The following is a 27,001-nucleotide window of genomic DNA, read 5'->3' as shown; positions in this document are numbered from 1 at the left end:
ACCTCTTATGTCGCGCGATAGCTCTTCTTATGTTTAAACACTAATTGTAGGTAGTTTATTTTTTATTTAGGAGCGATTAAAGAATGACGACGATGCTCAATAAAAGTATATAAATTGGTATTATTTATGGAAAAACTATCATATTGTTTTAAGATAGGGGAGACCGGGGTAAAAATAGTCAATTTGCGTAAATGCTTATCTGCAGGATTCCCCAAGGGCAAGAAAATTTCCTCGATAGGTCATTCTTATAGGAAATTTCCTGGCCTACAACTTTGTCTCAGACCACTTTTCTCTATCTCTCCAAGAAATATGAGTTTTCGAGCTTTTCCTGAACCCTTCCGCTTCTGACTTTTTTTAAACGCGGCGGGTAAATATAGTCACCAGTTGGCTAAATAAAGTCGGTCGAATTTTCCGACATTTCCAATGATTTTCCAACTGAGAGATTGATAGTAGTTGATAGCTAAACTTCTCACCTTTTGATCCGCGACAAGGAATTTCACTTTTATACGCACTAAAACAGAGAATTTTGCGATTTTCTCAAACACGCCATTTTGCAACAAATGAATAGAAAATATGCCAAAAAATTCGATCTCCCATATGATTTACATGGGATGACTAGATATACCCCAAGGGGTATGTTTTGATTCAAAAAATTGTAGAGAAAAATCATTAAAAGTTATTGAAGAATACACCTTGGCAATGTTTTCTGTAGTAACCCAGCTAGTGAGAAAAATTATCAGATTGGAAAATTGCTGAAGGAAATGTTCGGAAAACGCGTTTTTCTCAATACGCAAAAGTTTGGGAAATGGGCCAAAAATCTATTTTCATTTTTAACTCCTAAAGTACTGATCGCATAACCTCCAAATTACTGTCAAAAATTATAGGTTGGTAGGGCTTTCCACGAGAATTTTTTCCGATTTTTCCGATTAATAACTTCGGAGAAATTGGCATTTGAAAATTCGAAAATGACTATTTTTACCCCGGTCTCCCCTATAGATAAAAATTGTTGCTGCACTCATTATATTGGGTCATCTCGAAATGGATGTCGCAACCGAGTAAAAATTAATTTCTGCAAAAAGAGTTTGTGACGACATGTCGTAGGATAATCCATACTTTTTCCTCTTTTCGTCATTGGATAATTCCTTAATATGTCCAATTGCATTCAAAATTTCTCAAAATTTTTTTTTATTTAATAAAAGCCAAAAATTAATTTACATCGCCTTAAATTAAGCTGTGTTACGTCATCGGAGGCTAATTTAAGATAAATCAAGCTACTTTAGAAAGAATTTCGAAAAATTATTGTAAAAATCACAGCTAAAAATGGTGGTATTATAAACACATGCGTTCTTTTGCAAAATAAACATTAAATCTTAGGATCTTTGCTTTAAGAGATTATACCCTCCCAATACATATATATTTCTGGCCGCCATCTTTAATAATAAACCATTATTTACTTTTTTTATATCTCTGTTTCTGCAAATGATAAAATGTTGAAATTTGGATATGTTGTATAGGTCAGAAACCTAACTCGGTAAAAAATATTTCAAGTCAATCAAAATACATTAAAACAAAATGGCCGACCATATGTAAACGCCCTTGACCTTTTAGACGCTAAATGGTAAGATATCAATTTGGTTTATTTGACCAACCTTTGCTAAAATTTTGTGGGAAATCCAAAAATTGCCGCCATTCTACCCCTACCTCTACCAAATATTGTAATCGTTGTAAAAACCGACCACCTCAGATCGGGCTCAAAATTGGTATGAGCCCGTTTTAGACATCCTGTATCACAAAAATGGTGGTTGAAACCGATAGAGACTTCCGGTTTGAAGTCTTCTATAGAAATGAGGGTGTAAATTTTCATTTTTTCATTTACAAAAACCAAGATGGCCGCCATCCGCTATACTAAATTACCTTCAACCACTTCCCTTATAGCTAGGGGGCTGAAATTTTAGTATGTTGTAGACCTCAGTGAGACGTTTTCAACGATAATTCATACTTGAAAATCGGTCAAGCCGTTTAGCAAATATGGCGGCCTAAAGCAAAAAGTGTTTTTTCGATACATCTCGAGAACGGCTTGACCGATTTTGACCATCTTGGTATCAAATGAAAGGTTTCAATAAGCCCTACAACTGTCTAGAACATTCAAAGTTCCAAAAATGGCCACAAGAGGCGCGAAATTTATAAATGTTTTAGCTAAAAAAATCTATTTCGCCGTTTAGAAGAAGTCAAGTCCAAAGACTTACTCCAAAATTACTTTAAAAAAATAAGGCATAAATCGACAATAGTCAAGACTTTTATAAACCTTTTGAAAAATTCTTGAATTTTATAAGTTCTAAGAGCCATATCTTCTGTTCTGCTTGTTCGATTTTGATTAAATTGATATCAAATTAAAGGTTTTGCAAAACTCTACAATTTTCTGCAATATTTAAAATCTTTTAAATCATTTCTTGAGTACAAAAAATGTCAAGAACAGTTTTTATAATACAAGATCCGCCATTTTTGTAAAAAATATTAATAAAAAAAACTTATTCAATTTTTACAAAGTAGATACACGCTTGAAAAGGTTTATTTAAAAAAAATATTAAAAAATAGTTCTGTTTTTTTGTAAAGGAGCCACGCACTTGAAAATGTTATTTTTTTTAATAAAAATAACATTAAAAAACTACTCTTTAGCAAAGATTTTTAATGAGAAAATTACCCTTGTAAAAACATTTTTTTAAGTAATTTCAGTAATTTGCTTTTTTGTATGAAGGCGCTGCGCACTTAAAAGGATTTATTTTTAAAAAATAATTCTATAAAATAATTTTTAATATCAATTTATAATTTTTTAAATTAAAAATAATTATTTTTTTTTAATTAAAAAAAATTATAAAACAATTTTTTTAATTTAAATTTTTTTTTAATAATTAAAAAAAATCTTTTTTTTTTTGTGAAGGCGTTACGCACTTGAGATTTTTTTGATAAAAAATATAATCTACTACTTTTTACTTCTTTATAAAAAAAATTATTAAAAAGTTATTTGTTTTTTTCTGCGAAACTATCTATATCTACTATGTCTATAAGACTAATAATCTTTTAATGAAAATTTATATTTTTTTAAAGAATAAAACAAAAAAAATTAATTAAAAATTTTTTTGTTTAATTACTTTTAATTTTTTTAATCAATTTTTTTATTTAAATTAATTAATTTAAAAAAATATATATTTTTTTTAAATTATTTAAAAAAAAGTCAATCATAACGCGTCCACTTATTAGAGTTGGTATACCACAACGCGGATGGGTTAGTCTATGCGTTGTAATTTCATTTGTGTGTAGTATTAGTAGGCAAAGTCGATTTTTTGTTAAATTTAGCAATTTGACAGATTAAAATGTTTATATCTTAGGTGCTATTAGACCTACAGAAATTTCTTGATTAGTTCTGGTAAGGTATTGAAATAAGCTATAATCTGACATATATTTCGATACATTTCAAGGTCACCTCCAGAACACAAAATGGCGGATTTTTGTTCTACCAAAACAGTTTTTTGCACTTTTTGTCCTCAAGGAATGATTCTAGAGGTTTCTGATGTTTAAGAAAGTTGTAGAGTTTTGCAAAACCTTTAATTTGATACCAAATTGAGCAAAATCGAACAGACCGTTCAAGAGATATGGCTCTTAGAACTTTTCAAAGTAAAAAAATTTTCAAATGGCCATATCTTCTAAACGGCGACATAGATTTTCTTCATTTTCGGACTGGGAAAGATTATTAGTCCTGCTATAGCATATCAAAATTTAAAAGATTTGCCTAATGGGGATTCGGAGATATTGCCCCTTAAAGTTAAGCAATTTTTGTTTTTGTTTTTATCGCCTCTTGCGGATGTTTTTTGAACTTGGAATATTCTAGACAGTTGTAGGGCTTCTCAATACCTTTCACTTGATACCAAGATGGTCAAAATCGGTCAAGCCGTTCTCAAGTAATATCGAAAAAACACTTTTTGCTTTACGCCGTCATATTTGTTAAACCGCTTGACCGATTTTCAAGTATGAGTTGTCGATGAAAATGTCTCACTGAGGTCTACAACATACTAAAATTTCAGATCTCTAGCTATAAGGGAAGTGGTTGACGGTGTTTGAAAATGTGCGGATGGTGGCCATCTTGGATTTTGAAAATGCGAAAAAATGAAAATTTACACCCACATTTCTATAGAAAACTTCAAACCGGAAGTCTCTATCTTTTACCGTTCTCGACTTATAAGGCAAAGTTTGGCGCACCGACCGGTCGTCCGGATCAAAAATTTTCCACCACCATTTTCATAATGTGGGACGTCCAAAACGTGCTCATATCAAGTTTTAGCCCGATCCGACGTTGTCGGTTTTTCCGACGATTACAATACTTGGTATATGGTATACCAACTAATTATTAAAATTATTAAAAAAATAATTTTTTTTAAATTACTTTTAATTTTTTTAAATTATTTTTTTTATTTTATTAAAAAAATAAAATTAAAAAAAATTTAATTAAAAAAGTTTTTTTTTAATTACTTCTATTTTTTTAATTATTTTTTTTTTATTTTATTCTTTAAAAAATTATAAATTATTATTAAAAATTTAATTTGAGTTTTTTGTGAAGGCGTTATGTAACTTAAAAAAAATTGATAAAAATATAATATAGGTACTACTTTTAAAAAAAATGCTCAATCGCGTATTTATTATTATAAAAAAAACACTTAATAAAAAGTAGTTTGGTTACTACCAACTAATTTTTAATTATTTAAATCTAAACTTTTTACATCTTATTTGAACTAATAAATCGAATTTCAACGCAATCTTCATCAGGGAGAAATTTTTATTGGGTTACCCATTAACCAAGCAAATGTCAAACGGAAATTTTTTACTTGGTTGCGACATCCATTTCGAGATGACCCAATAATATTTTCTTTGTAATTCTCTAAGGCACAAATCTATGATGATTTGTAAATATATTTTGAGGCTTAACTATGAAAATTTTGATTATTAGAAATATTTATCCATAACAAGTAGTAAAAAGAAATTTAGAAATAATTTGAATTTGAAATTTATTAAATTTTTATTGATTTTTTGCTTGTCAGCTGTAAAGTTGTGTGGAATATTAATTAAAATTACATTATGCTAGGTATTACAAACTGCTGCATAATTAGTATGTACAAAGGGAAAGGGTAAACTGGTAAAGGTGTGGCGAAAAAATAAATTAATGGAAATTAAAGGGTTAAAAGATTCCCAAAACAATGAGTTCATATCCATTTTTTAATGTCTATTAATTTGCATTTAACTCAAGATGTCGAGAATTGCGAATGTTAAAAAACCTTTACAATCCCTGATCACTTTATGATCAAAAAAAGAAAATTAAATTAAAGACATTATTTACTTAAAGAGTTTTCCCACGTTTAAAAAAATTTAAAGACGTATTAAATGGTGAATTCAGAAAAAGGAAAAGTGATAAGAAATTCCACCGTTGATGAGAATGTGAAATGTATGTATATAAACAAAATGTTTTGATTGAATTGTTAGTCTGTTTTTGATTTTATTGCACGCCATTTGCCTCACAGCTTTTCCTTCAATTTATGAAGAATTTCTTTCCGTTCTTTATATTCCAACGGATAGTGTACAAAAATAGCCAGAAGAGCGATATATGTATGTATGTTGCGAAGAAACGCATAAAGTTGAGAGTGAGTAGCATGGGATATCTGGATTTTTCACATCAGACAGTTGATGGTCAGTAAGAGAATTCCACAATCCAAATGGGCAAATGGGTGAGAAAATAAAGCCATCCACCACAAGCATAAGATGAACTCACAAAACCAGTAAATTACTCGGGAAATACTGTACTGTCAAGAGTGTCTTAAGAAAAAGGAAAAGTCAGATAAATGTGAGAGATGGTAAAGAGAACTTTTTGAAGATAATTCCAAGAAGCTAAATTCTATTACAGCCAAATTTTATTCCATTACATGTTACTCCTTGTCTTTCCTCTTTCATTTTTGCTTCTTCCTCTCATTGGCACCATCGTGGCCTGATTTTCTTCTTCTTTTCCCGATGATTTTCCGATGTTATTAAGTAACAGACGTTTTCTTCATTTTGTGACAATATCTCGTTTACTTTTGCTCCCTCCTTCTCTTCATCCCTGAATGATTGGAATTTCGATATTGAAAAATTTCTATATATGGTACACAAAGGACCGAATTCCGCACACCGATTTTAATTCTTACTGCAAGGGCTGATCAAAAGTTTTCGGCCAAGAACTTTATGCAAAATACAATTTAGTTCATAAAAAATAATATTTTTAAAAAATCATTAAAAAGGAGTTTATTAGTTCTGTTTGGGAAAATCTCTCATTTGAAGAAATTATCGGAATACGTATAATTTTCTTGATCTGAAAAGCATAAGAAATTGTCAAAGGAATATCCGATTTACACTGGGATCAACTACCATAATGCCTTTTTTGCATATTTTGGTAAGCCGACGTGTGAATTAGACTGAGAATTTGGGAATTTTTGAAATTCTCTGCCTTTTTTGCCTCTATAGAATAAAACATAAAATTAATGAAACATTTTTTATGCATTTAAAAAAAAGAAAAAAATCTACATTTTTGAGCGAATTTTTGCAGTATCTTTCCAACTGATCCAACTGATTTTTTTTTTATTTTCTACAGAATACAGATATGTTGTAAGTTTTGATTTCTCTGGCCCGTAATTTATGGAATTCATTACATAAAGAATATAGAAACAAGGCACCTTTTTCTCTTCCACCAAATTCTTGGAAGGATAAAAAAATGGAAAATTGCTGTGTGCACGTTTTCTCACTCAATTACTCATCCAACGTTTCGCGAAGTGAGGCAAAAAAAGTAAAGAATCAAGTAATACGATTTAAGATTTCTCTATACACAAATCTCATTTGGAAGGTCTCCTCCAACTTTTAGGAAGGCCCTGAGGAAAATCCACCCTGGATTAATTTTCGCTCATATTTTGATCTCATTTATCAAAAGAAAAGCATTGAGTGTGTACCTTAATAATATATAAATAGCCAATATAATTCTGAGAAAAAATCCAATTGGATGGCCTTTCAAGAGGCCAGGAGAGAAGAATTCAATCAAAATTGATTAGCCTTTTTGCCCTGCAAATGGTCAATCGGATGAGAAATACTTGACTTTTCGATTTCTTGCATCACTGTCACATCGTAGAGATTTTTTCACGCCATTATTGTTTCTGAAGGGTAATCCGTTATTCTCCAAAGATCCCTCGCCTAAGTCACAGTGAAATTATTACGAGATTTTAATTAAAAAGTCCCTCTGTCCGCCCAAGTCGTCCCATGAGGAGTGAGGAAAAAAGCACCAGAGAAAGGCAATGACTGGAAAATATTAACGAGATGGTATAGAATGCAGAAATATGAAAATTTCTCCAACAGCTTTATAGGAGCTTATCTGAGATTTTTCTTCAAGAGAATTACTCCACTGTAAATATTTACTATGAATTTATTAAATCTATTTTATAAGGTAATGAAATAATTTTAGAATTTAGTGCCAACGCTTATATGTTTCTTGTTTAAAAATTACATAATGAAGAGAGTTACAAAGACAAATAAGATAGGTCAAGGTTTCTCACAAGGTTAAAAAACCTTAAGGGATTTATGCAGAAATCTTTGATTTTTAGATATATTAAAACCTTCACTACACAACAATAATCAGAATTATTACATTTTCTATTTTATTTTATCACACAGTGCTTTAGCTGTTGTACTTATATTAACATTATTTCCTGGACCAATCCCTATACCTTGAGTTGATAATCTATAAGGTTTTCATAGTCCGCGCAAAAATAGTTCCTAACTATGAATTTTCTTTATGCGATACGTCAATTTTCTTATCAAATATATGTATGATGTTTATACTTGGGGACGCAGATTTTCCACCAACATTTTCAATGTTAGGTATTACCGTTTATTCAACTCTTTTTTCTCTACCGAGAAAACTCAATATTTGCATAATTTTTCAAGGTTCTATAATCGCAGTAAATTTTTCCTTATTAGAGAGTTTAGAATATTTTCATACTATACTATTACCAATTACAAAAAAAATCTTCTCTCAAAAGAGATTAACAAATACAGCACATAAGGTATGATGGATTACACTCAAAAATTTATTTTTATGCTTTTCTCAGCGTTGAATTTAATTCTCTTAAGACAAGGGATTGAGAATAATTTTATGTAAAGATTTAAATCAAATATCAAATAACAATCAATGACCCTCAATGCTCTTGATTAAATTCATTCAAGGAGAATTAATTCGCAAATGTGGATTTTAAATTTCTATCCTGGAAGATTCTTAAGATCAAAGAAAATTAATTAAATTCTTTAAATACATAAAAGCCCCAATTGCAAATCACTTTTGAGGAATTCAGCTTTTTAAAAGTTTAACAAGAGCTTCCCGGAAATTTGCAAAAATATGAGAAGTTTAGTATTTTCTTTTAGCTCATTAAGATGCTTGTAAGATTATAGTAAAAGTCTTTAAACTTTAACGACTTCTTGAATGAATTTTATGTACAGGAAGAATCACAAAATTCCCCTTGACTTTCATAATGTATTCTTACCTTCGAGATCTTCCATCTCGTTCCTTCGCAACTTGGCTTGAATTATGAGTATGGAGTAAAATATATATGTTGGTTAGATAAGAAAGGTGCTCCAAAAATTATCAAATGGTGTATAAAATATAGTGTGAATGCGGACCTCTATCATCTCGCATGAGATTTTCACGATCATCCGTGAAGTGTTGCGGAGGAAAAGTGTGCAATTTTGCAAAGGAAGGGAGAGTGAGCATTAAGTGATTTATTCCTCGTGGCAGGTGGTAACGAGATGGGAGTTGGAAGTCAAAACAATGTAAAAGACACGAACATCAATCGAATACACAAATAGATTGATAAACATCGTTTATTGGCAAGATACGGCCGTTAGAAAGTGGTGCCTCTTCCGTCAGAGGAATAACATATAATATAGGAGACTACATAGAGTGCTGGAGTGTGGGCATCTGGGGTGTGAGGTGCTAAGGGGTGTCTTTAATAAATTGAAAATAAGTGAGGTGGAAGTGGAAAATTATGACGTCGTCTCATCACCATAAAGTGGAAATTCCAGATGATGGAGCAGAGGATGCTACCATAAATGTACCATTGGATGATAATATTAATGGAGAAACGACAACTTTGCGGTAAGATTCAATAGACACCACACACATACACCTATATATCTCTGATTAATTTTCCAATTAAAACCCACGAAGAAATAATTACAACTTTCAACTACATGATAAATGTTACGACGTATATATTTTATACGGGGGTGAAAAGAATTTATTTTGTACCATCAATCGGCGGTGGCATAAAAAAAGGTGTGAGAAGGGACAAAAGTGGAGGAAAAATTCAATTTTACTTCTGTTTTTGACATTTTTTTTTTCGTCGTTCAAATACAAACTTACACCTCCAACGCCTCCAACTCGTCATTTTCTTACCTCATTTTCTTTCTGCACCCGAAAGATATTATTGTGTGGGATGGGAGAGTACCTCGAGAATGAGAACACCAAATAGAATTGCTGTAAGATGACTTTTGATAACAAACTTGTGAAGAATTTTTATTTATTTTTCCAACCTCACTGGTGGAAGAGATACGAGTGTACTGGCAGAAGGTAGAACACGTGGATAAAATTCAAACAGATTCACGCAACATTCAAAGTCATTTTCCGCTCAGTCCACCCCAAAAATACTTTTACTTTTCGCGGATATTTTCCATCCCCCACTCCTCCCGTAAGGTTTTAAGAGTAAATTCATTTCGCACCAAAAAACTTTCCACGATTAACACGGAGATTATGTCCCTCGGTGACAAATTTCAAAATCTTCAATTAAACGAATGAAATATCCTATTTAAGATAGGTATAACGCTCTTATGAACGTTTTACACCGAAAAAACACAAAGTTCCGCTGAAACTTGAGCTCTATGAGCTACAAAATTGCTATAGAGAAAATTTTCTTTGAGCCTATTTATTTATCTTACGATGTGATCACATTACATCCATTTACACACAGCTTTATGACGTATTTAACTTATGTAAATTTCCTATAATGACCACAGTAAAATTGAGAGAATTTATACTTGTTTTTGCCTCGGTTGGAGATTTGGGGGAATTAAAATGTGTTACAGAAAAAAAATGATTCATCGTAAAACTCAAGTACTTGTGATTTTCTAAATACGTTTATTGGGTAGATATGTAGAACAGTTTAAAAATTTTTTAAAGGAAACTAATTTAGTAATACTTTTTAAAAGCTGAATTATTCGGTTAATTGAAGAGCTTTAAAATTTCTTACGCAAAATTTAAATGATTTTGACCATCCCTTAGATTTACCTTTTGATACTCAATGTAGAGGGGAGAATGCTCATTTCGTAATTCTAACATCTAGAGCACTTCTACTGTGAATGAGTCATCTTCCAACATAATTAAACACCAAGTAAAAACCCCAGTTTATCATTCAGCATCATTTATCATTAAGCATTAAATGGTAAAATTGTTGTGGTGTTTATTGAAAATTCTCGTCTTGCTTGGAGAATTTTTTATCCTTTAAATGTATATTAATAGCATGTAGGTACAACATGAAACCAAAGGTAGTAGTAGAAACATAATAAACTATGTAGGTATGGCATGTAACCCAAACAAGGTGGAATCCTTCTAAATAATACCTCGTTTATGTGGGATCAAATCCCCCAGAGAAAGGCTTATGAATTTTTGTGTGATATGAGAGGGTTTGTTTGTATGCTTGGTATAAGGGTTGAAAGTAAGTTTTGTTGAGAAATTCACCAAAATTTATGATTAATTGGAATTAATGTGTAAACAAGAAAGACTAATTCCCATGAGAGAAGTGAACCTGCTCACAGACATATATTTTACCTTTTCGATTGGATGTGTCTCAAGGAGTTTCAAGGCTCTCCTTCCATCCGTATAGTCATAAATATTGCAAAGTGTTTTAGATGAAAATTTAGGACGACTCCCAAGGACAACATCATGGCATCACACAGAAGATTGATATCTTTTTAATTTTAAATATAGAGAAATTATGAGAGATTGTATATAATATTGCGAAGGTAAAATGTTTTGAAGCTTTTGAAAAGTCAAAGACCGAAAAAGAGCTTCATGAAAAATGAATTTTCTCACTCTGAAAAAATTACTTTGATATTCTCTTTGATTTCTACTCTATGTTTTTCCAAAAAAAAAGTATGTCACAGAATGAGCATTAATGTTGTATATTTTTTCTCACTGACTTCTTTTTATTATGTACATCAAGGATTTTCCACTCACTCCAATTTCCCAAAAAGATTATCAAAGTCAAAGAATTTAATCTGCCACACAAATGAACATTTTAGAAAAGCCGCCACAAGTAGATGAAAATTCACCCCAATTACCGCAAATTTTCTCAAGCTCCTCTCAATTGTGGTTAAGATTTTCTCTTTTCTCGCCTCTCCTTATGCCATACACCATCATCATCCACAAATTACCCTCCTTTGAACTTTTGCTCCCTGCAACACTCACGAGAGCACGAGCAAGAGCTTTAACCTTGCTACTTACATACATACAGCATGTGTATATAGTATAGGTACAACATTTATGTGTCTCACGCTGAGAGCTTTCAATGGGTAACGCAATTTAATAACCTATGTTTCAACCCCAATGCAACCACACACAGCTCAAATACACATGAATTTGATTAGTGAATCCGCTATTTGCTGAGTATAAATGCCTCTGCTTGTGGGAGGATGGTGGAAGGAACCCCCAACAGCGAGCGGGGCTGTGAACTTGCTTTTGTATGCAATTTAATTACAAGGCGACACAATGGGTACGCCGGGTACTTCACCCCCGGAGCGTGTTTAGTTGAAATTGACGATGGTGCAATGGCTCGGATTCTTTTCATTCTCCACACCTCTTCCACCTCATTTGCACTCTCGTCTCGCAGTCAATTACAGCGTTAGAATTAACTTTTGCACTCGCATTAACTGCATTCATTCAACCTCCTCTTATACATTTTGCACACACATTGGCTTTCTTTGGTTAGACTTATTATTGATTGAAATGCACCAAAATTGTCCTCTTTTTATCTGCGGCAAAACTACATGATCTGCACATTAAATTGGCAACAAGCTGCATTTTTTTTAAATAAATTTTATAAAGAATTTTTTATAAACAAAATGAAATGGTTGAGTGATTTTTTTTAATTGGGGATTTTTAATTTGAGATAAAATTTAAATTAATCTTTTCGCGACAGCTTGAAACATATTGAAATATAATTCGACTTCGTATCACGATTTTTAATTTTGTAAATGTTCTCAGAGGATATTCCCCGTTAAGACACTTGCTTTGATCTCATCTACATACACAAATTACTAAAAAATCTTTAAAAAAATAATTACTTAAATTCAGAAAAAAAGTAAAAGGGTAACATTTAAAGTTTATGGACGCGAAAGGGTTAATATTAATCATAAAGCTTTTGTTGGTAGATATATGTATGAGCGGTTTGCCCTTGACAATTTCAATTTAACAAAATAAATCAAAAGCTAACTTGCCCGAAAAATTTTATCACCCCTATGTTAAAAACTCAAAAAGTTATTTAACGTACAATTTGAACACAATTCTTAGGATTTCCAATATTATTAAACTTTCATCTTTAAGTCTGTAATTTAAATTCAATTAACGATAGACAATAGTTTCAAATTATCTTTTCATTGAACTACTAATTTTATGTTTCCTCATATATTCCTTGAGAGTCTTGAGAGGATAAAATAGAACAATTAACTCAGAATTCTCAAGTACTTTCTTGTTTGATAAAGTTTCTCATAACTTTTCTCGAGATTGATTTAATTACAGCCACCAAAGTGATGTACAAAAGTGAGCAAATTGGAATAAAATAGAGCGGAAATTTTGTCATTGACTCCAAATTAATAAAATGCCATTCTTTTAGCGTCTAGACGACCGTTTTCGTTGTTTTTCTCTTTGGATGTGTATTTTGTTGAGAAAAACTTTCATCTTCTACTATTACAAGAAAATCTCCGCACCAGCTCCATTTATTTTTCTCCTTCGCCTCTGTGTCTATCGGTGCTCAATTCGATATTAATGCAAGAAGAAAAGAATATGCCATCAGTGATAAATTGAATAACATTGAAAAGTAATGCAAAGGATGGTCATTTATGGTGGTTTGTCTGATATGGAAGATATAAAAGGGGTAATAAATTGTCAATAATGTTGAAAAGAAGGGGTCAAATAGCGAAAAAAAAGATCAATCCTCACCGTGAAAGAAATTGAGAAAATAGGACTCTCTCTATATGTGTGAAAAATATCCTAACACGGAGAGAAATGTGTCATATGGTGGGAATTACACTATTAGCCACTTTGATTGTTACTCTGCTTGATTGATAATACGCGGCTCTGTCACAGATTCCGATAACGACGACACATTTCCTCATTCAACAACCCATAATTAACCCTTTTTCACGTTCACCCGAAAATACTGACATAAATGAGGACGGCAGATGGAGAAGTGATTTGATAGCTTTACTCCGCGTTGTTTGAACATCCCTCCACGAAATTTTGCCAACAGTTCGAGTGGATTCTGTCTAATTTCTCTGCCATGAATATATTGCCAGGTACACAAGCTGTGATTGAAATTCATGATGAGGAAAAAAAACGAAAGAAAAATATAATGACAATATGAGTTTATTAATTGGGAAATATTAAGCATTTATTGTTGAATTTTGATACTCTGGGAATTAGAAAGAAATGAAGTATTAAACAGAAAATTTGTGAAAATTATTAAATGAAAAACTCTTTTTGAGTTTTTTGAGATAAAACAACATTTTCTTCCAAATTTAAACAAAAAACTGTATTTTTTTTAATAAACGACCTATATAAAATTTATTGATATTCAAAAAAAACAATTTTTTATTCATTCTCACAGATCTCTTGTGACTGTTTTCATTTAATTTGCAATCAGGGATTACATCAAAATCCCATAAATATTGATTCATATTTTTGTCGACATGTGATTAAATTCACTAGAGTGGAAATTTCGTTATCTGTTCAAATCCTTTATATCCACTACAACCGGAAGGTGATGCTGCGAAAAATCAACTAGCAGCATAGTGGTGCAAAAATCATTTCGAGTTTTCATGTTCATGAAAAGAAAGTTAAAAAAAAAAAGATAATACAATAATCAACCAGAAGCTTTAGATTCAAATCCCTGACCGAGTGTATTGAAGGGAAAATTTAAATAAATTTTCCTATTGATTTTTTCTTCAAAGGAATACTAATGAGTTTTCATAATAAAACATGAGTTTGAGATTTCATTTGAATTAAAATATTGTATGAAAAAACAATTAGAAGAAGAAGAAGAAAAGCAAATGGAATATTTCCACAAAGAAAATGAATCAAATTAAAATACAAAATAAATAGATAAACATCACTTTACGTAAATCTATCAAAATATTCGTATAATTGGAGGGTTTATTTAATATGCATCTCTTGTATTAATTTCAAAGGTTTTTAAAAGGAATTATATTCAAATACTACCATTGAGCTACATGTTCTACACTGTCAATACACATAAGAATGAACCTAAAAAGACATTAAATGTAAAATAGAAATTCAGTTTGTTTTACGATGACTCTGAAAAGAGCGACACTGCAAATTTACCTCACCTCCCATGCTAATCATTTTGACTCATCCGCGTTGATGTTATCGCAGCAATATGATAAAACGCCCCTCCCTCGCGAGCATACACATTGTACATATCAAGTAATTATTGTAATTTCATCATCAACACCCAGGCGGCTCCTCGCCACCCTTCCTGCGACCGCTAAACCCAAACCCTCCCTATTCTGACCTTCGTCATCATCCGTCGTGCTATCCGCGCGCACACACTTTGGCGCGTCGCTCAAGAGCTCCATCTCTTTAGTTTCGGGACGTGGCTTGGAGCGACTGGACGCATTTTCAGTTTCACCCAAAAGTCTTCTCAAACCGTCATTCCCGCGTAATCTCATCCACAAGTGAGCTTTTATCAGTCACCCCCTCAAGCCACAAAGTTGCCCACAGAAAAATTTATCATATAACTATGGCAGTGCAGTGCATTGCTGATGTGCTATTTCTTTGACACTAGTGCCCTGGATCCCCTGGATAGCATCCAAAATACAACGGAAGGACATTGGTGCTTTGTGTGATAGAATTTAGTTCATTTATTTTTTTTTTTTTTTTTCATTTCAAAAGTGAGTGCTCTTCATTTTTGTTTGTACACAACGCCAAAGAGCTAAAACCAAAAAAAAAAATACTTCACCCACTGTTTCAACTTGGTGACTTATCATATTTCACAAGAGAATCCACTCCTTGTTACCACAATGTGAAAATTCTATCAAAAGTGCTTAGGAAAAGTCCACTAGAGTGGTGGTGTTTAATTAAAAGTTCAAAAGTGTTAAATCCGTTGCAGGGCGACAAAACCCACAAGATTGTGGTCTCGTGTCATGGATCGCCTAATTGTCACAAATGGGAATCATCAGGATGAAAGGGGATTATCCACAGGACCTGCCACGAATTCCAATACATCCTTGGATCACAATGGCTTTATCAACAATGCCACAACCGCCGACCTGGACGATGATCTCTCGGACAGTGGGATTGGAAAAACGGATGTAAGTTATCCTATTAAAATTATGACAATTAACATGAAATAATTAATAAAATTTTTTCGGGTTTTTGTTTCAATTAATGAAAATAATTAATATCTTTTTTAATGAGTTTATTTATTTTGTATGATTTTTCGTTATGTAACTATGAGTTTTAAATGCTCACCCTGAGGGCTAAAAGCTTTTTTAATTTTTTTTGTTCCATTTTTTTAAGTGAATTTTTATTCTAGTTAAATGAAGGATAATTTCAATTCGAGATTGTAATTACTAATAAATTAAATTATCATTTTGTGATTTTGGATTTAAGAATATGTCAATTATTCCTTTATAAAATTTTTGAGACTAAAATTGAAATTAAAAATGCTTGAACTTTAGTTTATATCCCTAAAAAAATGTGTGCCATTTAATTTTGTACCACGAAATGCAGGAACATTCAAAAACGGACATATCAAAAATTCCTCGTGTTCCGGGTGATGGGGCACAAGCTGAGGATGTTCCAGGTGAATTTTGCACCACAACCGTGAAACTTCAAACATGTCCTTTTGAACAAGATGTGATAAAACCGGCCAATGGAACCGAACTTGTAGAGCGTAGTAACCAACAGAGTATCCCCGAACCACTCTCAGATGAGCCACCACCATTTGGTAATGAGACATATGCTGCCTTCAAGCGTGGCACTGTGATGAAAGGCATCCTCTGTCCATCCTTCACGAATTCCTTCAAGGCGCGCTCCCTGGAGCATTCATACCTCACCTATTCACATCGGCAACGTCAAAAGTCCCTCATAATTGTCAATATTGTGGATCTTCTTCTCAAGCTGATTCTTGCCGTTGTCTGGATCACACGAAGATCACCAGATATTCCCGTAACAGGACAGGCAATAACGTGGTCCATTTGCTGCATAATTGCTAATTTGGGTATCTGTCTGCTCGGATGTTGGCGATGTTTTGCCAACAATTATCTCCACTGGGCAGCTACGTGTACATGGCTCCTGCTCAATCTTCAGGGTTTCGTGGGACAGGGTATGGGATTTGCAGAGAGAGAATATCTCGTTTGGTATGTTCTATTCATCATCTTTGTGCCATACGCTATGCTTCCGCTTCCTCTGAAATGGTGCATGATTGCTGGATCGGTTTCAGCAATGTGCCATCTCATCGTGATGACCATTGAAAAATTTCACAAGAATGTGGTAAGATATCCTTTTACATAAAAACAAATTATGTTTATTATTTTAACGATTTTTCGAGTTTCTTCAATTATTAATTTCAAAGTTATGGATTATTTTTTCTAAAGAATTATCATTTTCTAATGAGAGATTTCCCTAAAAAAATGTTGCCCCAGAATATACGATATAAACTATGTACTCCTTAAAAGCCCTTCTATCATTTTTTATTCTTCAAACTTAAATTTTAGAATGAGGCCTGTCTTTTAAGACAACTAGGAGCAAATTCATTGCTCTATCTCGCGATTAACTTTGCGGGAATGTATACAAAGTACCTGACTGATCGAGGCCAGAGACTTGCCTTTATTGAGACACATAAGGCGATGGAGCATAAAAAGGAGTCAGAAAAGGAGTATCAACGTACACAAAATCTCCTTGATTCAAGTAAGTTACCTAACAAAATCTCTACATTTTTTCCACGTCACTTAGCTTTAACGTAGGTTGGTAAAAAAAAATGGGAAAAATTGACAAAAAAATGGAAACAAGAGGAGAATCTCATTGAATTTAAATGCATTGTTATATCTCACCCTTAAATCGTAAAGAAAAAAAAGTAGGTATATTGAATTTATTTATCAAACAAATGGTTATATGAAAAAAAAAAGTTTCATCTGTTGGAGAAAACGAAGTAGAGCATTATTTTCACACATTTCCAATTTCATCATCATCCATAGAGGCAATTTATTAAATGGCATTGGCAATTTCCAATTTTATGCTAAAACATCCAAATGCGGTGTGAGGTGAAATGTTATCATGCTAAGTGTGATTATCGGGCACGCATCACCCACCCAGTGAATTACCATCCACTCCAATTCACATGTTGTCAGGAAAACAATGCTTCAGTTACTGTAGGTGGTATACAGCACAGTATATTAAAGAGACAACAATTTACCCAGCAGTGCCAACCAAGCATTTAATATATAAGTCGTGGTCACTAAACACCGTTTCATGTCCTGTAGTTATCATTAAATGGGACGATAAAAATAAAACAGGTCACCGTTTATCTCGATGACTCATCCGTAGTATCATACGTTTTCCCATAGGATGACGAGGATGTGCACCAAGAGAAAAAATATTTTAACGAGAGAAGCATGAAAGACAATCACTTATCATTTCCAAATGTACATCGATCAATTTTTTTTTGCACAAAACTCCTTCCCTTCTTTTTCGTCAACTTCTGCTCAAGTAAAATATTTATAAAATAATCTTGCTAATCCTTTAAAAAAAATGTCTTCAACAGTTCTTCCTATGTTTGTCAACAATGACATCAGAAAAGAAATGTACAAAGGTGCTGATGCGAATGTTGATGCCCAATTCAAGAAGCTCTTTATCTACTACATGGAGAACGTCAGTATCCTTTTTGCCGACATCAAGGGCTTCACGGAGCTTGCAAGTAAAACCTCAGCCCAGCAACTTGTAAAAATCCTCAATGATCTCTTTGCTAGATTTGATCGAATAGCTGAGGTAAGATTAAACTGCATGATGTTGCTATTTTGTGGAACAAGAAAAATATTCCCTAAAAATTGTTATTTCAGGATAATCACTGTTTGAGAATAAAACTCCTCGGAGACTGCTACTACTGTGTCTCCATGTTTGACAGTCATAGCTGGAAATCTCGACCGGATCATGCTGTGTGCTCCGTCGAGACGGGTCTCCATATGATACGCGCCATAAAGGATGTCCGTCACAACACCCATGTAGACCTGAATATGAGAATTGGGATTCACAGTGGCTCCGTAATGTGTGGGGTGCTCGGCGACAAGAAATGGCACTTTGATGTGTGGTCCAATGACGTCATTATCGCTAATCACATGGAATCAGGCGGAATACCTGGGTGAGTTTTGTTTACTACCCTAGGACATGTCTTAGAGCGCACGGCCATTATTTATAGCTCCTCAATATTATGTATTTTTTGCAAACCTTTCCCACCAAGTCACTCTCGCATCTATTTTCGGTACGTTGTTATCATCGGACCACGCGAAAAAAATTGGATAATCGGTGTCTATCGTAGTCACTTGTATTTTTTGACAACACAATCAATACATTTTCCTCACCAATGTACCTATATGTATGTATGTAGTACAATAGTGGAGCTGTGCAAAGCTGATTGGTCAAAATAGCTTTTCTCATATTTTCACCCCACCCCCGCATTTTTATCTCAACAACATTGCTTTGCTTTTATACCCGCTCAATTGTTTAATAAATCTTTCATTCATTCTTGAATAAATAATTGCATAATGAAAAAAAAAAAGGAAACCCTAGTGGTCTCTTAAGGTTGGAGTCTGTTAAGAAATTTTAGGAGCCAAAAAAGTTAAATAGCATCGAGCAAAAAAAAGTTTATTCTAAGAATTCAAAAAACACTTTTCCTCAACTTTCAAGAAAAGGTTTTACATTGTAAGTAAACCGATATTTCTTTCACGTTTAATTTTACAACTCTGTGATAAATTGTTAATCATTAGAATTCTTTATGATCAATTAATCAATTTATTTTTCGAAATAGGGTTCTTTGGTGCAAATCCTTTAGCCTTTCACACTATATATAGAATGGTGTATATAATAAATTATTTACATTAAATGACTCGAAATAAAACAATAGGTAACTACATACTGATTTTTTGTGATAGTCTTTATATAAATCTGCTATTGTCAGGACAGTTCCAAATATATAGAAGAATATTATCTTCCTAGATTAGTTGGTATACCACAATCGTGGCATACCAAGTATTGTAATCGTCGGAAAAACCGACCATCTCAGATCGGGCTCAAACTTGGTATGAGCACGTTTTAGACATCCCACATTACGAAAATGGTGGTGGAAAATTTTTGATCCGGCCGGCCGGCCTGCCGGCCGGCCGGCCTCTGCGCCAAACTTTACCTTATAACTCGAGAACAATAACAGATAGAGACTTCCGGTTTGAAGTTTTCTATAGAAATGTGGGTGTAAAATTTCATTTTTTTGCATTTTCAAAATCCAAGATGGCCGCCGTCCGCCATTTTGAACTACCGTTTACCACTTCCCTTATATCTAGAAATCTGAAATTTTAGTATGTTGTAGAGCTCAGTGAGACGTTTTCATCAATAATTTATACTTGAAAATCGGTCAAGCGGTTTAGCAAATATGGCGGCCTAATGCAAAAAGTGTTTTTTCGATATATCTCAAGAACGGCTTGACCGATTTGGACCATCTTGGTATCAAATGAAAGGTTTCAAGAAGCCCTACAATTATTTAGAACATTCCAAGTTCCAAAAACATCCGCAAGAGGCGCTAAAATCAAAAACAAAAATTGCCTAACTTTAAGGGGCAATATCTCCGAACATCTGTTATAGATTTCCTTTAAATTTTGATATATTGTAGCCTGACTCAATACCTATCATCAGTCCGAAAATGAAGAAAATCTATGTCTCCGTTTAGAAAATATAGCCATTTGAAAAATTCTTGAATTTGAAAAGTTCTAAGAACCATATCTCTTGAACGGTCTGTCCGATTTTGCTCAATTTGGTATCAAATTAAAGGTTTTGCAAAACTCTATAACTTTCCGAAACATCAGAAACCTATAGAACCATTCCTTGTGGACAAAAAGTGCAAAAAACTGTTTTGGTAGAACAAAAATCCGCCATTTTGTGTTCTGGAGGTGACCTTGATATGTATCGCAATATACATCAGATTATAGCTTATTTCAATAGCTTTCCATAACTAGTCAAGAAATTTCTGTAGGTCTAATAGAACTTATGATATAAGCATTTTAATCTGACAAATTGCTAAATTTTACAAAAAATCGACTTTGCCTACTAATACTACTCACAAATTAAATTACAACGAATAGACTGACCCATCCGCGTTGTGGTATACCAACTCTAATAACTGGACGCGTTATGATTGACTTTATTTTTTGATACAACAATAGTTCATGGTCATGGAATATTTTAAGTTTACGAGGTCAGGAAATAAGTGGGAAATATTGGTATCTTTGTCATGTGAAATTAATCTTCCTGTTTGCCAATTTATCCTTTCGTAGTCGAGTCCATATTTCCGAAGCCACATTAAACTGCCTCAATGATGCGTATGAAGTGGAACCCGGAGATGGTGGGAGTCGTGACAATCATTTAAAAATGATGAACATCAAAACGTTTTTAATAAAAAGAACAGAACCTCTGAGGTAAGTTTTGGTAAATCATAAATCAATGGAGATTCAAATAATATGTGTATAACACAAAATGTGTGTGTGACCTTTTTTTAAAGGCCCCGGAGGCGATTAATTCACCGTGGAAGCGAATTTCATGAACCACCACAAAAGTTCTCAGAACATAAAGCCAGTATTCCGACGCAGAATTCGGTGGCAAGTCGACCGGATAGCAAATGTGCTTCAAAGAGAAGTTCAAGGAATACAATTCACGAAGATGAACCCACTACCGATTGGACACCAGAGATTCCCTTTAAGAATCTTGATGGACGCGATGGTCTGAATCGTACAGATTCAGTCATGGCAAGTGACTATGTGAAACAGGAGACACGAATATCACTTTCAGCCACAGAGGAAGTTGATGAGTTCATTGACCAAAACATCCAAATAAATACAAACAAGCAAATGCGACAAGAATTCCTCTATGGATGGACACTAAAGTTCAAGGATGGAGCACAGGAAGGAAAATTTTGCCAATTGCGCGAGGATATGTTTCGATCCAATATGCTTTGTGTATTTGTGGTGTGGATCTTTATTGTCTTCTGTCAGGTGATAATCCTTCCAACTTGCGTAATTCTTATCATCTGTCTCTCCATTGCAACATTTCTTATGACCCTTGCGTGGATTCTTGTCATGGCAGAAGAATTTCCACGACTTCCGAGTGTTTTGCAGCGCATTTCCGCCTCTCTGGTGCACCATCGCAATCGTCGAACAGTTTTTATTTGCTTCATAATTGTCCTCATGTCAGCAGTGAGTGCCATTGGGTTGGGTATCTGTCCACTCACAGAGTATGCAACAGAATCCGAAACGTTGGCATTGCAGGACACCCAACCCACAGAATTTCATCTCAATATCCTCGTTGCAATTCAACAAAACCTCACAATCAATCCATCCAAAGAGACGCCTGTGATATTTTCCAATTTCACGTCATCCCATCATATAATGCTACGAGACATTAGGAAATCGTCATCAACAGGAAATTCTATTCCATATGCATCCACGAAGGACATAAATGGCAGCATGCTTGATGGTAATACGACAGATAATGGACCCATGAGTGATGATATCATTGATGATCCGTGTGCTCATCCGGAGTACATTGTTTTCACCTGGGTGCTTTGTTTGATAGCTCTTGCTACAGCCCTTAAGCTATACTATCTCGTTAAAACCCTCATGGCCATCGGGATGGTTGCATGCTATGCAATTCTTATTCTTGTAGTTTTCTCCGATGTTTTCACCAGCAAAGATGTTGAATATGAATTACTGCATTTGGGTATGCCTCTACCAGCTCAAATGCTCATAATGCTGGCTGTCTTCTTTACAATGGTCTGCTACCATGCTCGACTTGTTGAAGTAACATCGCGACTTGATTTCATATGGAAGGAACAGGCAGAAAAGGAGCTTACCAACATGAAGTCTAATCGTGTCCTCAATGATCTTCTTATCAAGAACATCCTTCCTGATCATGTGGCTAGCTACTATCTTTCCGAGGAGCGTACCGATGAGCTGTATGCTCAAATGCATAATCTGTGTGGCGTAATGTTTGCATCTATTCCTAATTTCCAAGATTTCTATTCGGAAGACATTGAGAATGGGAAAGCGTGTATAAGGATTCTGAACGAAATAATCTGTGATTTTGATTCACTCCTCGAGGAGGAGCGTTTTACATCAATTGAGAAAATAAAGACTGTTGGCGCCACATACATGGCTGCCTCGGGACTAAATCCCAAGCATCAAATTGAGCGTGGTGGTACTGAAGAGGATTGTGTTGCTGAACTTGTAGAATTTGCCCTTGCGATGCGACAGAAGCTACAGGAAGTGAATAAGGACGCATTCAATACCTTTCAATTAAGGGTGGGAATTAGCAGTGGACCTGTTGTGAGTGGAGTCATTGGGGCACGCAAACCTGTCTACGACATTTGGGGTAACACTGTTAATGTGGCTTCCAGGATGGATTCAACGGGGGAAAATTGGAAAATTCAAGTGCCAGACTACACAGCACAAATTCTTCAAGCTAAAGGTTACACATGTGTGGTAAGTTTTCACTTTTTAACTATATATACAAAGCTAAATTGAATTTTTTTATTATCTTGATCTTACTAAAAGTTTTTAGGGTTTCAATTTTTTTTTAATTATTTTTTTTTATTGGGATTGTTTTTCTTATTATTCTCGTACAGCTTTACATAATTCTTGGCATCTGTCCAAGAAAATGTTCTTCTGAAGAACATTGAATTATGATTTTATGTATAGGTAGCACAAAAAGATAAAATAAACAAGATAATATATAATTTATTTCCAATCGTTTCAATTAACTGTCTCGAAATTGACTTCAAAAATATTCCAAAATTAAACAATTTGCATAAGGTGAAATACAAATAAGGTTTTAATTGAATTGATGTAAATAATTGAAGAAAATCAAGCATAAAATAAATTGTAGCGAATTGAAATCTCTACAATTAAGTAGCTTCGTAGAATTTTCTATTTAACTCAAGCTTAGCTCAATATATATAACATGTACAACGCTATTCGCATTTTCGCGAATCTGTGTTAATTAAGCTATTCAACGGAATCAAAAGAAATTTTCAAAATAATCTCTCCAAATTGATTAAATTAGGATTAAAAACAAGTGAACCGGGGGAAATTCATTAGGAAAAATTAAAATAACTGGATAATGAGGTACATGCCTAAAATTTTCCTTTACATTCTCTCTTTCGCTGATAGGTGCGTGGAGAGATAAGCGTAAAGGGAAAGGGAATAATGCTTACACACTGGGTGCTGGGACTCAATGTTCCCGCAAGTCAATTGATGTCTCCCACACCAATGCCAGCGGGTATTCCACAGGCACAGACGCCCTCGCTTCAGCGCCAAACATCCCATCATAGCTCCCTCGCGGCCGTTGTCTTTGGCATGATGCAGGCCACTAAAAGGACCACACTCAACAGTTCAACGCGTAAGTATCACTTTCACCATTCTTGCTCATCATCCTCCCACAATCCAACCCCACCTTTTCTTGCCGAGGAAGCACTACAGCGATGGGCCCCCTTTCTTCTTCTTCAGAAAATTCAGGGACACTTTTACGCCACTTTCCTCCGCCATTGCCTAGATACAAAAACCCATTACATTTAGTACACATACGCCTTCGAAACACTTTTGCTTAAATTTTTCACACTTATTCAAGGTTGGAGTCGCGCTAAAAACTTAACTTTTTCATCTATAATGGCGTACGTACACACTTTTCACTTTACACAAATTTCTCTAAACATAAATCTTTTTTTTTTTCTTACAATTAGCCTGACAATTAGCAAAAGCATAATATTTTTTACTTATTAATAGTTTTACATAAATACACCCTTAGCAAAAATACACGAATTAATAATTGCGGAAGTCTATGCAAAAACGAAAAAAAAGAATTAAAAAATATATAAAAATGCATGGAAACCTACACACAATAGTATTGTAGTAATACCTGCAGGTTGTTTAATTAAATATTTGAATGGTACCAAAAAAAAGAAAGAAAAAAGTTGCACTTTAAAGTTTAAGGTAAACAAAAACTATATAACATTTTATCACACACACAAAAAGGTAAAAAAATGCTTTGCATTTAAAATCCTAAATTGTATTATACACTACAAATCAATTGACTCAACAGGTACACATAATATAATGGATTTTCTTAAAGAAAGAAATATTCCATCTATACTATGCACTGAAAGTCCTTATATCCTTTATCCCATTTATTATGTATAATACGTAATACAAGTTTGGGGCATGTTTTGAGCATAGCGAACATAAGTATATAAGGAGGGGGAAATACTTTTAAAATATTATACGTATTCCTTTTCAACCAGCCACCGCAACTCCCTCGCCCAAAATGAAATTCGGTCGCCGGGGAAGCACCTTCAGTTCAGTGAGGGTATCCCAGAGAGTTCCGTCTAATCCCATTCGACGCAATACCACGCGAGTTCGTGGGAGAAGCTACAATCAGAAGAAGGTGAGCCTTATTGAGATTCTGCACGATAGTAATACCATACAAGTATAAATTTGCTAAATTATATCCTGAGTTCGTGTTGTAACATTGAGTGCACATTGCTCTCATTACGTGTAGCATTGTAGCTAATAAGAAAAGGAGAATATTCTTTTCAGAAAATATTAAAAGATTATGCTCTTTTCTTCATTTTTTGAAGATTTTGATGATGTTATTTTTTTGTTATTAATCATTTTATGTTATCTCATGCAATGCAGCTAATGTTTCTTTACCCACAGATAACAATAGCATCGCTAACGTCGTCATCATCGGCTCCCGCAAGTGCCAATTTGAGTGCCATTCCCGTCATTCCTACTTTTCGGAATCTCCAACTCAATGACAACAATACAAGTTCGGATCTTTAGTGTCCTTTAATTAATTAATTAATAAAAAAAATACATAGGTCCATTATTAGAAAGGAATGTCGTATTGCAAATTATATATAGCTTCAGAACCCACGAAGTTTTTTTTCATAAATATAATGAAAAGTTATTCATAAAATAGAGAAAATGTGGGAAAACCCTGAGATTATATAGAAACATAAAGTGTATAGTTAAATTATATTTGATGTTTGTAAAATTGTTAAAAAATAAATAAAGAAAATCCTTATATACTTCTCTATATTCTTTCATTTTAAATAGAAGGTATTAACTAAATGTGTTAAATAACAAGAATTGTAGATATCCTAGTCTATGACTGTCTAGCGCTATCAAGAAATGGCCATATGTGGCGAAGCTTTTGCTTAATGTCGACAAAGGACGCTGTCCTTAAAAATTCTTGTTTCTTAAATACGATCTACAACAATACTGCTCCATCAGGGGCACTGGGATAGGACTCGTTATTTCTCTCTTATGTAAGCATGACTCGAAAAGTAAAAATTCGCGAATAAGGGCTTAAGAAGAAAAAACAGAAGTAGTTTTCCATTAGCTGTGATTTTTTTCATTATTTGATATTTTTTTTTTGGAAATTGGAAGAGTTTTTATAAAATTTTAGCTGTATGAAAGAAAAGGCGGGAATTTTCAATCCAACATGTTCGAAAACTTTGAAATAACTTCGAACAAAGATTGAGCTTTTGAAGCTTTTGTAAAGCTTTCACGTTTGAAAATAACGGCTAAATGCAATAAATTCGCGGTTTCTCAGTTCCCTGGCATTTACTCTCTCTGGAAATCTTGCAAGAGATTCAGGAAAGTTGTAATGAAAATCCGTAGAATTTTAACACTAAAATTACTTCATTCTCAAAATGAACACTTAGATATTATACACGTATTTTAATTACGCATCTTACATTTTGATGTGTTTTCAATGCTACACTTTTTTGTCAGGAAAAATAACAAAAAGTGTGAGAAAATCCCAATAATCACAGAAATCTCCAAACACCGGAAAACCCTACAGAGTGCCTCAGACTTTCTTACATATATAAACGGAGAAAAAAATCTAATTTATTGCAGGCGAAACAAATTTTGTTGAAGTGCGAACGAGAGGAAATGACTTTGAGAGGAAATCCAATCCTGGTGAATCCCACAAAATTCAGGTCAATTTTTTTCTCTCTTTTGCCTTCTGTCGCCTTATGTTATCATTTTGCCCTTTATGTGTGGGAAAGTAGGCACAGGGAGACATTTACCTGAAACTCATGAACCTCCTAATATTTTAAGAAGAAATTATGTCTAAATGCCAGGAAATAAGTTCTATTTCAATGAATTCGTCTAGACAAAATTGGTACCTACTTCTATATCTTAATATCCTTAGAATATTAAAAACCACTCTGAATGGATTTGGATTTTCATTACACTTTGACGCCTTATTCAAATAATGCTAGAGACAGTCTATGGTCTTTAACTTTAGATTGCTATAATGTTCGAAGAAATG

General features: G+C 33.6%; 1 protein-coding gene across 1 annotated transcript; it reads left to right on the top strand.

Annotated features, from left to right (window-relative positions):
* Nucleotides 1–8,655: 8,655 nt before the first annotated feature.
* LOC129797145 (adenylyl cyclase 78C) lies at nt 8,656–25,754 on the top strand. Its single transcript, XM_055839470.1, has 11 exons — nt 8,656–9,211; nt 15,516–15,717; nt 16,139–16,900; nt 17,125–17,317; nt 18,171–18,394; nt 18,466–18,764; nt 20,947–21,087; nt 21,171–23,145; nt 23,833–24,061; nt 24,960–25,102; nt 25,375–25,754. The coding sequence occupies exons 1-11, from the start codon at nt 9,102–9,104 to the stop codon at nt 25,498–25,500; spliced, it is 4,404 nt and encodes a 1,467-aa protein (XP_055695445.1). The 5' UTR covers nt 8,656–9,101; the 3' UTR covers nt 25,501–25,754.
* The last annotated feature ends 1,247 nt before the right edge of the window (nt 25,755–27,001 follow it).

The sequence above is a fragment of the Lutzomyia longipalpis genome, chromosome 1 (assembly GCF_024334085.1).
Source record: "Lutzomyia longipalpis isolate SR_M1_2022 chromosome 1, ASM2433408v1".
Classification (NCBI taxonomy): Eukaryota; Metazoa; Arthropoda; class Insecta; order Diptera; family Psychodidae; genus Lutzomyia; species Lutzomyia longipalpis.
The sequence above is the reverse complement of the archived record's forward strand: the minus strand, read 5'-3'. Positions and strand labels throughout refer to the sequence as shown.